Source organism: Nelumbo nucifera, chromosome 7 (assembly GCF_055504915.1).
Source record: "Nelumbo nucifera cultivar China Antique chromosome 7, China Antique-T2T, whole genome shotgun sequence".
Classification (NCBI taxonomy): domain Eukaryota; kingdom Viridiplantae; phylum Streptophyta; class Magnoliopsida; order Proteales; family Nelumbonaceae; genus Nelumbo; species Nelumbo nucifera.
The window spans coordinates 7,165,025-7,179,883 of NC_142655.1; the positions used below are offsets into that span (position 1 = coordinate 7,165,025).

The following is a 14,859-nucleotide window of genomic DNA, read 5'->3' on the forward strand; positions in this document are numbered from 1 at the left end:
CTTTTCAAGTTTCTTGGATTGTTTTCTTTATTTTGTCTTTCAATGGTTTGATCATACTTTTGTTTTGGAGGGATGGGGGCAGAGGGGATGAAGAATATGTTAGTTCCACTTCCAAACTACTATTGTCATCGCCCTTTTTGATTTCTGTTTCTATTATGTAAGTTAATAGCTAAGAAATTACTTCATAGTAATATGTGAAAGTTTATCCACACCAAAAAATAGCATTTCAAAAATATGTTTTAAGACCTGATCAGGCCTCAGAACTGAAAGGGATCTCTAGCAAATAGGGGTGCAACATGAGCAAACAAAGGTTGAAATTTTGTTAAAATTTGATGCTGTATAAATTCTTATGTTTGGGTAACTGAATTGCATTCTTACTGGAAAGAGGCTAGTTACTTCATTGATATAGAGAACTACTCCCGATGATGCAGCAAACAAGTGCCTTCAGGGCCATGTTCTGCTTCAGATTTTGGAATAATGATCTGAAATAATAGGCCTGAAATATTAACCTGAACCTGTTCAATCATGATAAGAACATTTTCTTGCATGTTTAATAGCATCTAGTGTGATAACCATGACAAAATAAAAAGCTAGAATGATACTGAGTTCCCAACATGGATGCCTATTCATATCCTAGAAATACTTCCAATAAAAGATGTTCTCTCTCCAAAGAATACTCACTCAATTTTGACAAACAGTATCTTTTATGATGTTGTTATTTTCAGAGTTGTAGGCTTTGGAGAAGAGAAGAGAAGAATGGAGATAATGGGGTGGCAGAATAATCTTCTCCAGCCGGCCCTAATGGCTTGTATTAACATATTGTTTAAAATTACATAAAATTACAAGAAAGCCCCAGATTAGTGAGCTGACTCATAACATAAAGCTCTAATGGATCCAATAACTAAAGACAGCAACAATAAAACTGATATAAAGAATTAAAATACTGATAAGCCCAAGCCCAAACATGAGATTATTCATCTCAAGAGTTTAGAATAATCAGTAATTGATGATGACGCTACTAATTTATTTGCATAAATATGAACTACCAAGATTCAGATACTAGCAAAAAATTTCTCCTTCAATCTTTCAACAGTTTCCTTGAGGCTCACATCAAGAGGAGCCAATTCAAGGCCCAAGCTCTTCACTCACTCCTTGGATACTTGGTAAGTTGGTATATAAGTTGTCATCTATACACCTGAAAGTTCAGAGACAAATTCTTAAAATAAAATGGCACCCTAAAATATGAGAGTAGATTCTTGAATTAAAATTAAGTTCCAGATTCTTGAAACTAAATTCTCAAATAAAACTTATTTTATCAGCTACTCTCAGATATGAGTTATGTAGAATTTATAAATCTTGATATATACAAAAGAGCATTTAGAGGGCTATAGTAATTATATATAGTTGTATCTCAAGGTGGTACTTAATGCATAAACATGCTTCCAAGCAACAATTCTTTTACCCATGTATCTATCTTTATTAGTAATAATAAAAAAGGCCATTACCCAATGTTGGTCCCTGCTATCTGTGGTCTTGGGAGGGATAGACTGGGTATGGTCCTAACTTTTGGCATTTCTTTGCACAAGGTTTTACCATTACCCGTGTTCTCAAGCTTTCCAGCCCAAGGTTTTACCATTACACCAGTAATGGACCCTATCTTTATTCTAAGAATAATGACACTAATTACTAAAATAGCATTAATAGCCATAGCATCAGCAGCAGCAATGACAACAACTGTAGTCTCAGGCTCTTAGCTGAAGAGTGGATGAATGAAGGTGGACATTTCACTTTAACCATTGAGAACTATTGTTTCGGTTCCATGGAATCCATGGTAAAAAGAATAGGCATGCCTTTAAGATACGAGAAAATGTAGTTGGAAAGTAGCTCATATTTGAGTGTCATGGAAACCCCCGATTGTATAATTACATTATCAATACCCCATCCAGAAAAAAGAAGGATCACTTGCCTGAATCTCCTAATTATCTCCCTTTTAGCATCATTCCTTGTCACTCCCACTCCTAATTATATTAATGAATGCTTACTTGTCAGGAAGATTGAGAGTAGGTTAAAGTTTGCGCAAAATCTTCACGACCTCTGAATAGTGTTCAACTATTTCGACTAAACAGTATCTCCCATTTGCTGATGGAATCTCAAATGCCTTTGTATGTGCATTAGCAACATCTTTAACATGAACCCATCCATAACTTGCATTTGGGAATGTTTCAGCCCCTGCATCGTACAAACTAATCATTGGGGTAACATTTCATCAGAAAATGAAAGAATTATTATACTCTAAGGCTATGTTTGGTTTGAAGGAAATTTTAGAGAAAGGTAGGGGAACCTTTACAACCCTTGTATTGATTTCCCTGTCTTTCCCTTCTTTTCCCTACCTTTTCCTTCAAACCAAACATAGCTTAAGTATCCTTTTCCCTATGATTTGCAAGGACATTTGTGAAAATTGCTACATAAATCTGATTCTGCATTCTACAAGTTACCATTCCAACATCGACATGTGACATTGTTTTGGAGGGAGTTTCATTATTTCCCTTTACTCTCTTGTTGATCAGTAATGAAAAATTTTTCTCATAGAAAAGTGAAAGATATTTAAATGATAAGGGAATTTAACTCTGTTCAGGACCTTTGCCTTTTTTTGCACAAAGTGGATGATCTATGACTAGAACTACCTCTGTTCTTACACTTGTCATCCCAAGATTATACCTGTACTAAGCAATGGCCTCTAGGACTAAATATACTCTAATGCTTGGAAATGTGTATTCAGTATTTTTTCTATCAAGAGTTCACTCACATCCATCTACATACTAGTAATTTAATAAACACATTTTAGCAAAGAAAATGGTCCCTGCCAGGCTGCCATTTTACAATTGTTTCCTGTGTGGTTATTGAATCAATCACATTGGCTTCTTGAAATAGTCAAGGTAATGATATTCAGATAACAGAATATCCATCTACTATTTCTGGAGAGCTTTCTCTATTTACTGGAGAGGCCCAACCAAATCTACTAGCACAAAAATGATAACAGGATAAACCAAACATGATAAACTTGACAATAAAAGCATACCATTTATTAAGTTCAGAACTGCGGCAGTGCTTGTATTAAGAGTTGGCTGTAAAAGAGGACCAATCACCATTGCTGGATTTACTGTAACAATGTCAATTCCATGTTCTTTGCAAAGTCCCAAGGAATATCCTCAGCTAAGGTTTTTGAAAGTACATACCATCTCTGCTGCAAGTGAAATGTATTATGTATACTGAATTAGCTTATGGGCTATTATGGGTGTGGTGAATCTCAATCCACATGGCACACCATCAACAAATAAAGATGGAATATGAAACTCTGGAAATCAACAGGCCAGTGAAATTTGTGGATTTAAAATAACAGAAACATCACTTTGCTGATTCCATTGCAGCTAGTCGAGGTCCTGATGGAAATAATTTGTATTCAACTACCACAAAGTGCATTACCTAAAAAAAGTACAAAATAAAATGACTAATTTCCACTGAAAATCATACAAGCACAACATACGTCTTTTTTTTGTTATAAACTGATCAAAGTACTTAACATGTATTTAGTCCTCGAACTTGTACACCCACTATCCATTGTTGATCACATCCTAGAACAATTTCACATCATTTATGCAGCATATGGTTTGATGTTTCTTAGAGATATGTTGGTCGCATAATGCTCGTTTATCCATACATATAAATAAAGTTCCATTGCTAATTAAGAAGCCTATTTAATGGGCTGGTTTCTGAAACAAGAATAAGAGAAATAAAAATCACCACTTATTAAGCATGGCAATTTGAAAACCCAAATCTGTTGTAGACAGTGTTGTACCAGAGCTTTAACTTCAAATAAACCTTAGGAGGGATTTCGTGGGCACAAATCCCAGTCCTACATACTGAATGTTAAGAGATGCATGAAGCATTCTCACCTTCTAGTCTGTCAAACAGTTGGCTGTATGAAAGAACGTGACAGCAACCAAAACGTATTTGAATAAGTAGGGGTTTGATCATTAGTTATGTTCCTTGCATAGAATAACAATGCACAAGGAATAGTTGATATGAACCAACATAAAAATGCTTCATTGTGCTTCAGGAACTCATATTTTTGGAACCTGGTTTAGTTAGTTTGGTTATCAATAAAAAAAAAAAAAGATGCTCCACTCAGATATAATGCAATTTTTAAGAAGCACGTTTTGATTCTTTTTTTGCCTGAAGTGGCATCTTTTGTTATTTTCTGTCTCCTGATGGAGACAAGTGTTTGGTCAAATATCTCTGATTATTTCTTGACTCTCAGGATGAGCATAAATGTATTCACAATGTATCACCAATGGTGGTCTTGATTGTATCCTTTCATTACAACTGATCATAGCACTAGATAAAAATTAAAAAAAAGAACAATAGTACAAGTTACTAAAAAATAATCACAACAATATAAATAAAAACTATTTGAAACTAAAATTTACAAAAATCACTTCAGAAAGAATTGTCAAAACAACAAAACGATGACTATATCATAAGAAAGAAGGGAAAATATCTGAACCTTTGTTTCCCTACAAAACTCTGGATCAGAAAACCAAGTCTCATCAACTGCCACGTTAGGAGTCCGAGATCTCCAATTGTATGCAACTGCAGCAATGGAGGAAGTTATGACCACTCTTCTAGAAGGAGTATTCGCACAGGAGTGAAGAACATTAAGAGTTCCCTTAACTGCAGGGTCAATCAATTCAGCCTGAAATGCGGAATGGAACAGAAAAGGCCAATTGATGAAACAGTCAAGAACATAAATAGAAAGATAAAATGCCCAAAACTTTTATAATTGTTGTGCTGAAAAGAAAGAACAGCATTATATGATACAGAACAACACATAAGAAAGAAAATAATAGGTAAGGCTCTTTCAGTTAATGCATGGTATCTGTATTGTGGCTTTCTGTATAACAAGCCAACTACAATTAGGATAAGATGCATTAGCTGGAAGTCCAGTTTGCATAATGAGTTGTAAGTTTCAACATACATCAAATACTACTTCAAATGCACAGAAATAAAGAAACAATTCAAGAATCTAATTATAAAAGACAACAAGATCTTGTCACCATAAGCATATTAACATAAAAGAAAGAACAGCATTATATGATACAGAACAACACATAAGAAAGAAAATAATAGGTAAGGCTCTTTCAGTTAATGCATGGTATCTGTATTGTGGCTTTCTGTATAACAAGCCAACTACAATTAGGATAAGATGCATTAGCTGGAAGTCCATTTTGCATAATGAGTTGTAAGTTTCAACATACATCAAATACTACTTCAAATGCACAGAAATAAAGAAACAATTCAAGAATCTAATTATAAAAGACAACAAGATCTTGTCACCATAAGCATATTAACATAAGTTAAACAGACAAAGCATAATTGTAGTTGAATGTAATAGGCAAAAAGATTTATTAACCAATAGTGACACTGAGGAAGTAGAAAATAAAAATAACCATACTGTAATTCAAATCATTTTCTTCTTTTATTTACCAGGCATTCATTTCTCTCGTTCGTCACTAGCTCAAAGGAGTTACTATTTAAAGCCAAATAACATTCCAGTTCAGTTCCGTTCATGTCTTGCTAATTCCAATATTAGTAGCTACAAAATTTCAAAATGATTCAATACATAAGCTCCTTTGCATCCTCTAGAAAATCAACAAATTGAGTCAACAGAACCTTTATTTCTCAATTTTGAAAAGCACTCTCATCACCAATTTAGTGCCCTTGAGTAATCTCCCTAAGAAAGTGACAAATACATCATGGTAACCCCCAATGCTAAATCCAAAGAGAGATAAGCTATATAAGAGTGCTGTATCAATTACATAGCCTAAAAACTAGAACTATAAGCGGGCAACAGATATTGTATGTCAGAAATACATCCACATTCCCATACATCCTCTAGATATTTCAGAGTTTCACACTATGGATTTAGATATTTCAGAGTTCCACACTATGGATTTGGATTTGAATAATAGCTTTTGAACCTATTTAGGAGAATCTAAATGACTAGATCCAATTGTTGTGGATAATGAGAAAAATATCTCTGTTTGTAATTTGTACTGTTGTCTGTTGGTGCTGATAATCAGTCAAGTTTATTGTCACTAGGCAAGATAGTTTGAGGGGAATGTTGGAATGCTTAACTGACTTTTTTTTATTCCCTATGATTGATAAAGATAGTTTTGGAAACTTCCTTTTAGTTCAGGGAACTCATTGTAACTGTTCCAAGAAGAGCATATTTGTAGTTCTCTAGAAGTTGTTTTAAAATAAGTAGATTTTCTCATGTGAGAGAGCATAACATTAGGTGATTCCAATCCTTAACCGAGATTCCCCTATGATATGAATTTAGTCAAGGATGAGATTAACAGGACCAAACACTAAAAAAAAATAACAGATCAATTAAGCAGTTGGGTGTTTCTCATCTACAATCTACCTAGCCTAGGCAGTAAGGAAAGATTTTTTTTCCTTTTTTGGAAACAGTATTGTATTATGAAAGGGGAATCCCTACCATGGTTTAAAATGTCCGTATATTTCCTGCTATGAATTTAGGAAAGGGTGAGATTAACATGATCAAACACTAAAAAAAGAACAAATCAATTAACCAGTTGGGTGTCTTTCATCTACAATCTACCTAGCCTAGGCGGTAAGGAAAGATTTTTTTTGCCTTTTTTGGAAACAGTATTGTATTGAAAGGGGAATCCCTGCCATGGTTTAAAATGCTCGTAAATTTTCTAATATGAATTTAGGCAAGGGTGAGATTAACATGACCAAACACTAAAATAGAACATACCAATTAAGCAGTTGGACAAGTGTCTCTCATCCACAATCTGCCTAGTCGAGGCAGTAAGGATAGATTCTTTTCTTTTCCTTTTTTGAAAAGGGTATTGTATTATGAAAGAGGAATCCCCACCATGGTTTAGAATGTCCATAGATTTCCTAATATTTCGACGACATAATTCCATTTCCATGGGTATCGACATGAAACATTACTGGAATCAACATATTCTCCAATGAAAGCCACTGGTGCTATGTGAAGTACAAGAGATAGTATTATAACTAGTGTTTTAAAAGCACAAGACACAAAAAAGGTGCAAGGTGAGGCGTGCGCCTTTTTAAGAAAGGCGCAAAAGTACAAAAAAAGCTAAAAAATAAAAAAAAAACGTAAGAAAATTAAAAAAAAATTCAAAAATTCAAAATATATTAAACATAATGTTAATAAAAAATATAAACATAAATTTTAAAATAAATGTTTTAAAAAACCAATTATCTAAAATTAAAATACATAAACATAACATGTAAAGTGTATTCGAATGAAAATTTAAAAATAAAAGCAAACATATAAAGCATTTTCAAGCATGTAAAACCCACAATCTCTTTTTTTACTTAATTGCATTGCTACAAGTAGCTAATGTGATGTAAAACATATTGCATTTTTGATTCTATGAGTTGCCTCGCCTCAAAAAAAAGGCAAAAAGCGCAAAATTTTGAAAAGGCACATGCCTGGGCTGAGGCGCAAGGCGCATCAGGCACATGCCTAGGCGCACCAGGCGTGCGCCTTTTGAAAGGGGTGCACCTAGGATCTAGGTGAGGCACATACCCCAAAATGTGCCTAGGACCTGGGTGAGGCGCATACCCTAAAATGCAACTCGCCTAGGCACCTAGGCACGCCTTTTAAATCACTGATTATAACATAAGTTGATGACAATATTTTATATATGTGGAGTGGTAGTTTTATTGCCCCCCTAAAGGAATAATAACCACTTTGCGCTTGCTTGAAATTCTTTTCAAATATGAAGTTAAAACTTTCAATCAAATCTTAATTTTTACTGTATAATAAATCATTTGGTTGATTTATTTGAACCATTTGCACTTTTTATGAGTTTGAGTTTTGCTTGAACTCACTACCATGCAATTTTGATAATTTTGAAGAAGAAATAATTTAAAACTGTCTATACTCCACCTATGCATCTTTTACCATGGCATAAAATAGCATTATACTTTTGCATATTTCACAATGTTTCCACCATGTTTATAATTTTACAATATTTGCATATAATGTTTCCAACATTTCCACCATGTTTCCTATATTCGGATGACCAATATTTCCAGCAACATTGACATTTTAAGCCTTGATCCCCACAAAAAGCAATGCCTACAGCTCCTTAAGGGAGTAAAAGAAAGATGATATTCTTTAATTAACTAAATCAAACATGTGACATAATGAGTTCTCTACATTAGTCATGATTTGTGAAAACATCCTAGTCACTCTTACATTTCTACCACTCTAAGGCATGATCCATCATTTGCAACAAACCCATGAAGGTCTCCTGCTTCTATACAGCTCCAACCGGGTTTCTTTTTCAAATATTTCTCAGTCATGGCCCTTCGAATAGTTTCCACTTCAGTCCACCTCTGAACACTGGCATGGACATTGCTCAGTAAAGTATGATAACCAGCATTATCAGGTTCCAACTCCAGGATTCGTTGTGCTACATATGCCCCAATTTTGTCATCTGAATAAACCCTAGATGCAGCAAGAAGAGCACCCCAGATCCGACTATCAGGCTTCACCACCATGTTCACAATTATACTCAGGGCTTCCTGGAGTTTTCCTGATCGACCAAGTAGATCCACCATGCAGGTGTAGTGGTATACATCAGGTTCAATGTTGTATCTCTGCCTCATATAGCCAAAAACTCTACAACCTTCACTCACGAGGCCAGAGTGGCTACACGCAGAGAGTAAGCTTAAGAAGGTGACACTGTTTGGTTTGACCCCTTCCCTCTCCATCTGATCAAAGAGTTTCAAAGCCTCAAAACCAAGCCCATGGGTGCCATAGGCCTCGATCATTGAACTCCATGCTACAACATCCTTGACAACCATTTGATCAAAACACCTTCTTGCCCAAACTATGCTACCACATTTTGCATACATGTTAAGGATGGAGGTTTCCATGGGAGCACTATCTTCTCTAGAGATGTAAAACATATTCCTTACCATGTAGCCATGGACTCCTTTACCCAATTGGAGAGCACCCAGGTGAGTATATACAAGGACAAGGTTTCTTAGGATGTCAGGCTCAAGGTTCAGACCCACAATTTGCATTTGCTGAGATAACTCGATTGCTTCTTTAAAATACCCATTCTGAACAAAACCCGACATCATAGCACTCCAAGTGATTCTATTTTTCTGAGAAGTTTCTTTGAATAATTGAGCTGATATATCCAACTCCCCACACTTCGCATAAAGATCCACTATAGCGGTCTGCAGAACTATGTCACAGAGTCCAGTTTTGACTGCATAACCACATATCATTTCACCTTGAAGAAGATTCCCACACTTGGCAAAGGCTGAGATGACCAAGGATAATGTTTCAAGGCTAGGGTTCACTTCAATCTGCATTTTCGAAAAGATCTCGGCCACTTTTGTAACATCTCCTTTCTTGGAATAACCAGAAATCATGATATTCCACGAAATAATATCCCTCTTGTTGGTCATGCAAAAAAGATTTTCTGCATTTTTAATATTTCCCATCTTAGCATACATTGTCAAGATCGAGTTCTGCAGAGATCCTTTACTCTCTAACCCTTTTCTGATCACATAAGCATGAAGTTCCCTCCCTTTAGTTGCATTCTCAGAGAGAGAACATGCTTGCAACATAATCATCAGCGTCACCGAATTCGGTTCCAACTCTCTCATCTGCATCTCACGGAATAATTGAAAACAACTAACAATGTCTCTAGACCAAACATAACCACATATCATCGATGTCCAAGAAACCAAATCTCTGTGAGACATCTCATCAAACACCCGACGGGCGGAGAAAACGGAGCCACATCTAATGTACATCTCAATCACTGTATTGCAGAAATATATATCTAAGTCAAATCCCATCTGAATTGCGAGTTTATGAACCATTTTTCCATAATCAAGAAGACCCCCGAGCGACGAAATGGCTCTATGAATAACAGGAAACGTAAAATTATCATGTGAAACACCCAGTTCTCGCATCTCTCGGTAAAGGAAAAGAGCATCGTTGAACAAACCAAAATCAACATGAGCTTTAACGATGGAATTCCACGTGAACGTATTGGCTTCCGGCAAGGACCTAAAAACAGAGACGGCACTTTTGATATCGTCGAACTGGGTATACAGGGTAATTAGTTTGGGCGCAGAAGAAATGGGTTGAAACCCAGTGCACAGTATAAGAGCGTGGACCTGTTTGAGTGTTTTTAGGTCTGTACATGAATGTAAAACAGGAGAGAATACAGTTTTACTGAGGTTACGATGATGGTCCGTCAGGTTATAGCAGTGCCGTAGCAGAGAAAATCTAACGTTGGAAGAAAGAGGAAAGAAACGATGTATCGGAGAAAGGCGGGAAAAGCAACGATGTGACAAGCCATGAACAAGAATCGTTATATAGACGAGCTGAAAGGAGAAGAAGCAAGTTGTCGATGCAATAACCACAGCCTCGCAGGCAAGGGGCACAACATCAAACAGCTCGCACAAGCAGAATGAGTTCTGCTCAAAGTGATACCCGATGGGGTTGGGTGCGGAGCCGGAGGTTGCCTTTGCGGAGACGGGGGCGGGGATGGGATTAACAGTGATACCCGACCGGTACGGGGACAAGGAGTGAATTATCAGCTCCGCCCTAATCCCCATTATATATATTAAATATATATTATATAATATTTTTATATTTATAAAATTTTCCTTTATTTTAAGGAAATTTATTTTTTAAGAGCTTTTAATTTAAAGGGTAAATTTGTTAAAGTAGCCTCTTATGGTTTAGCTAATTGACCAATTCCACCCTTACTGCTAGACTATTGCCTTAGAGTATCCCTATTGTTTCGGACAATTACTTTTGCCCCTATTTCAATAAATACGCCAAGTTGGAAATTATGTTTTTGTTCATCACTGTAATAGCATCTTGATTGAGTGGAGAACTCAGTCTGAACACGCCAAATTGGAAATTATGTTTTTGTTCATCACTGTAATAGCATCTTGACTGAGTGGAGAACTCAATCTGAACACGCCAAATTGGAAATTATGTTTTTGTTCATCACTGTAATAGCATCTTGACTGAGTGGAGAACTCAGTCTGAATCTGAATAGAGAATGAACACCATCGATTGCATGGGTTACTGTTGCAACTCCCTTCTTCACTTTCATCGCCACTCAAGTCCAAGTCCAAGCCCAAGCCGAAGAACACTGGAAATCTAATTCACATCCACCGCCGCTATTGTTCCAAGGATGCGTAACCATCGCAGTCGCTGCAACTCGAACCAACGGAAGCCAGATCCAACAGAATATTATCCAAAGACCTCCCAATCTCTGCTAGTGCCAAAATCGCCCCCGTCTTGTTCTTGTCGCCAAACTTTCTTTCTCCACCATGACCGCTACTGTTCCAAGGATGCGCAACTGCCGCCACCACTGCTGCAACTTGAACCATTGGCGGTAGTAACTTCCTTTCTCCATCCTCCTTCCTTTTTTCTTTTTCTTTTTCTTTGCTCTCATCGCCGCTCAAGTCCAAGCCCAAGCCGAAGAACGCCGGGAATCTGATTCACATCCACCCGCCGCTACTATTCCGAGGATGCACAATAGTCGCCGCCACTACAACTCGAACTAGTGGCGGTAGCAACTTCCTTTCTCCCTCCTTCTTCTTTTTTTTTATTTTTTTAGGGAAAAAACATTGTTTTTCCCTGTTTCACAAATTTTAAAGGCGACTATGTAAGAATGACTCAGATTGTGGCCCTCAATAGTGGCCATAATCTAGGTCATTATTATTTTAAGGATCCCAATGTTAGCTTGTTGGGAATGAGTTTGAAACCTCCCACAATCATCCCATAATTGTAGGGGTGTGTTTAAATTGATTTTTAATTTCAAATTTAATTGAATGATGGAGAAGATTTAGGAGAGGTGATGGGATTTGGAGAGATTTTTTCTCAACTAAATTAGGAAGTTCATTGATAAGATGAACTAATTAAGAGGTGGGAAAAATGAATGGAAAGTTTTCTCCTTGAGTCTAGCTAACGAGCTTATTCATAAAGTTTGCAAATATATACAATGTAAATACATACAAAATATAAGGTTTTGCGTTCTATATATTTGCATTTGTACTCCTTCCAAACTCAACATAAGGGAACGCTAAAGAAGGCCCCTTATCACTTTCTTGAACATGAAAGCTCTAGAGGGGTTAGACTTGAGAGGAGAAAAATACTAGAAGAAAAAGAACGAAAAAAAACTCCACACTTGTGCATTAAGGGTGTACCAGAGATCTTTTCCTTTTGTTGATCAAGAACATGGATGCAGGATCACTGATTTGGTTGGATCTCTCGTCAAATAAAAAATCAATTTCGTGGCTATGTCTACTGGGGGAGGTAAGATAAATTGTTGTATTTGTTTGTTTATTCTGTTCAATAGAACTAGATATATATATATATATCGGACAGGTTCTCACTTGAACCATGTCCGGGTCGTCCTTCGTATTCCTTAGATCTGGACAATTGGGTTCAAATCCTTTTAATTATTATTTGTTTTCAAGCGTTATCAGAGCCGGTCCTGTGTATGTAACCTAGTTATCATGGCTACATTAGGATTCACTTTTGTCACTGGTATTTGAACCTTTTGTGTTATTATTTCCTTTAAATTTGCTATTGAATATTCATGGCTTGGATTTTTTTTTCTTTTTGTTATTATCATCCCTGTGTTTGTTCTTTGGTGATGTAATTTTAATTCAAATGCCGTATTTTGAGGCATTATTGATGTAACAAGCCATGAGTATGTGCTAGTTAAATCCACCATTAACATAGTTATATTTCAATTGAATTCCTTTTGTAAATTGTTGCCTTGTGACTATCCCTGATCATGTGTAGCGTGTCGTAGTATTTTTCTATAGTGATTTCAACATAAAAAATGGGGTTCAACCAATAGCCCATGTGGGCTGATGGTGATTGGCGGAACCTAGAATGTCATATTAGGGCTCATGGGACTTCTAATAGATCTTTGATATGGTCTGAGTTGGCCAACCAGATCTGTAACTCATTATCTTAACGAATACAGCTCTGGTTTGTGCATTCAAATGCACTACGCTGAAATTAGTATTGGGGAAAAACACTATAAGCTTTTACACATGATGTGGGTGCAGCCATGATGTGACCTTTTAAGTTGGTTTTATGATCACTATTACTTTATATAATTTGTTTTGGGCCTGTTGAAATTGTTATCTTGACTGAATTTGTATCAAACCAACAAATTAGTTGATGTTATAGTTTTTTGAGCCCTTGTGGTTGTGGTTGTTGGATTTGACGCATGGAAACCTAGTGGGCCTTGATTAAAATTGGGCACTTATCACTAATGCTGTAACATGCGCCGGTGTTGTAATAATAATAATAATAATAAGGCCCAAGTTCTAATCAACCTAATAGGGTGGGTACAAGACATGCAGATTTCTTCTAACCTAGGTGTAGCCAAAGCAACCTAGGTGATTGACTACTATGACAAGCATGCCAATTAAAGGTGTTTAACAATTAGATATTGTTTGTGTGGGTCCAAAGGCAAACGATCTTAATCTAATTGTGGAATGCCTCATTATGTCATAGCAGATTGTTTGAATATGAATAGTTCCAGATGCCCAAAGGTGTGGGACAATTCACATAATCACATCCAAACAACATCCTTTTTATTTTGCAATTGGTTGAATGCCCAAAGGTAAAACCTAATTGCGTTTTGTTGGTGACATTTGTAATCCTGATCGTGACTTCTAATATGTTACAGCTTCTATTGATATGCTTGATTTGAACTCCATTCCCCTTTTAGAGGGAGACAATTTCCCATAATGAGAGGAGACTATTCTCACAAATCTAGGTCAGAGAGACCTAGACCTCGCATTGCGAGTAAAAGATAAGTCCATTGTTACTGATCAGTCATCTCCTACTGAAGTGACTCTCTTAACAAATTGGGAAAAGTCCAACCGTATCTGAAAGATGATCATGAAAGCCTGCATAAGTAGAAATATGACAACACCTTCTCTCTGATAAAATGTTTGTCTACTTCAATGTGCTGGTGTCATTTACGACAAAGAAACAATTTCCCAATACCTTGCGGCTATAAAAGAATGGTTTATGGAATCTAAGAAAATATTATGACAAACTTTCTTGAATAAGTTGATGAAAGGACATAAGCAACAAATTAAACAACTTATGAGTAACAATCACGGACTCTTTTTTTATCACTTTCATCATGAACTCTCTTCCAATCGAGTATGGGCCATTCAAAATGTCATATAGCACACAAAAGGAAACATGGAGTTTTAACCAACTCCTCACAATGTGTGTACAAGAAGAAGAAAGGTTGAAATAAGTAGGGTCCTACAACAAAAGGCAAGGGCCATAAATTGGCTAAGGACACGTCAAACTCCAAGAAACCTTGAGCTCAAAGAAGTCACAATCCAATGGTTAGGCACTCTTGTACTGTTTTGCCTACAAACTCTATTGAAGTACAAAAAGAACAACATATAATAGAACAACCTGTTGTGGTTGAATCGCCTATAATTCTCCCTAAACAAATTGATCTTGAAAATCGGGATGAAGTGCAGGAGGTTCCATTTGTGCTAAGGAGATCCACTAGGATTAGACGAAACACCACATCTTTAGATACGTTTACCTCCAAGAAAAGGAAACAGATTTTGGTGTAGGTCTCTTAGAAGATTCACTAACATTCAAAGATGCCATGGATAGCCCTAATTCCGCCTTTTGGTTAGATGCCATGAAGAGTGAGATTGACTCTATGGCTACCAGTGGTGTTTGGG

The 14,859-nt window shown here is 36.4% G+C and overlaps 1 protein-coding gene across 4 annotated transcripts; it reads right to left on the reverse strand.

Moving 5' to 3' along the window:
• Positions 1–1,072: 1,072 nt before the first annotated feature.
• LOC104589971 (pentatricopeptide repeat-containing protein At5g39350-like) lies at positions 1,073–10,728 on the reverse strand. Of its 4 annotated transcripts, none has more exons than XR_016078510.1 (4): positions 8,324–10,728; positions 4,565–4,753; positions 3,080–3,241; positions 1,073–1,195 (listed from the first exon to the last, which is right to left on the reverse strand). XR_016078510.1 is itself a non-coding variant. In XM_010248457.3 (2 exons), the coding sequence occupies exons 1-2, from the start codon at positions 10,711–10,713 to the stop codon at positions 4,744–4,746; spliced, it is 2,400 nt and encodes a 799-aa protein (XP_010246759.1). In that variant the 5' UTR covers positions 10,714–10,728; the 3' UTR covers positions 4,560–4,743. The 4 variants fall into 4 exon arrangements, 1 of the variants encoding a protein (XP_010246759.1); XR_016078508.1 differs by lacking the exon at positions 1,073–1,195 and adding an exon at positions 2,076–2,229; XR_016078509.1 differs by lacking the exon at positions 1,073–1,195 and adding an exon at positions 2,076–2,229 and having other exon boundaries at positions 3,080–3,244.
• Between the last annotated feature and the right edge of the window lie 4,131 nt (positions 10,729–14,859).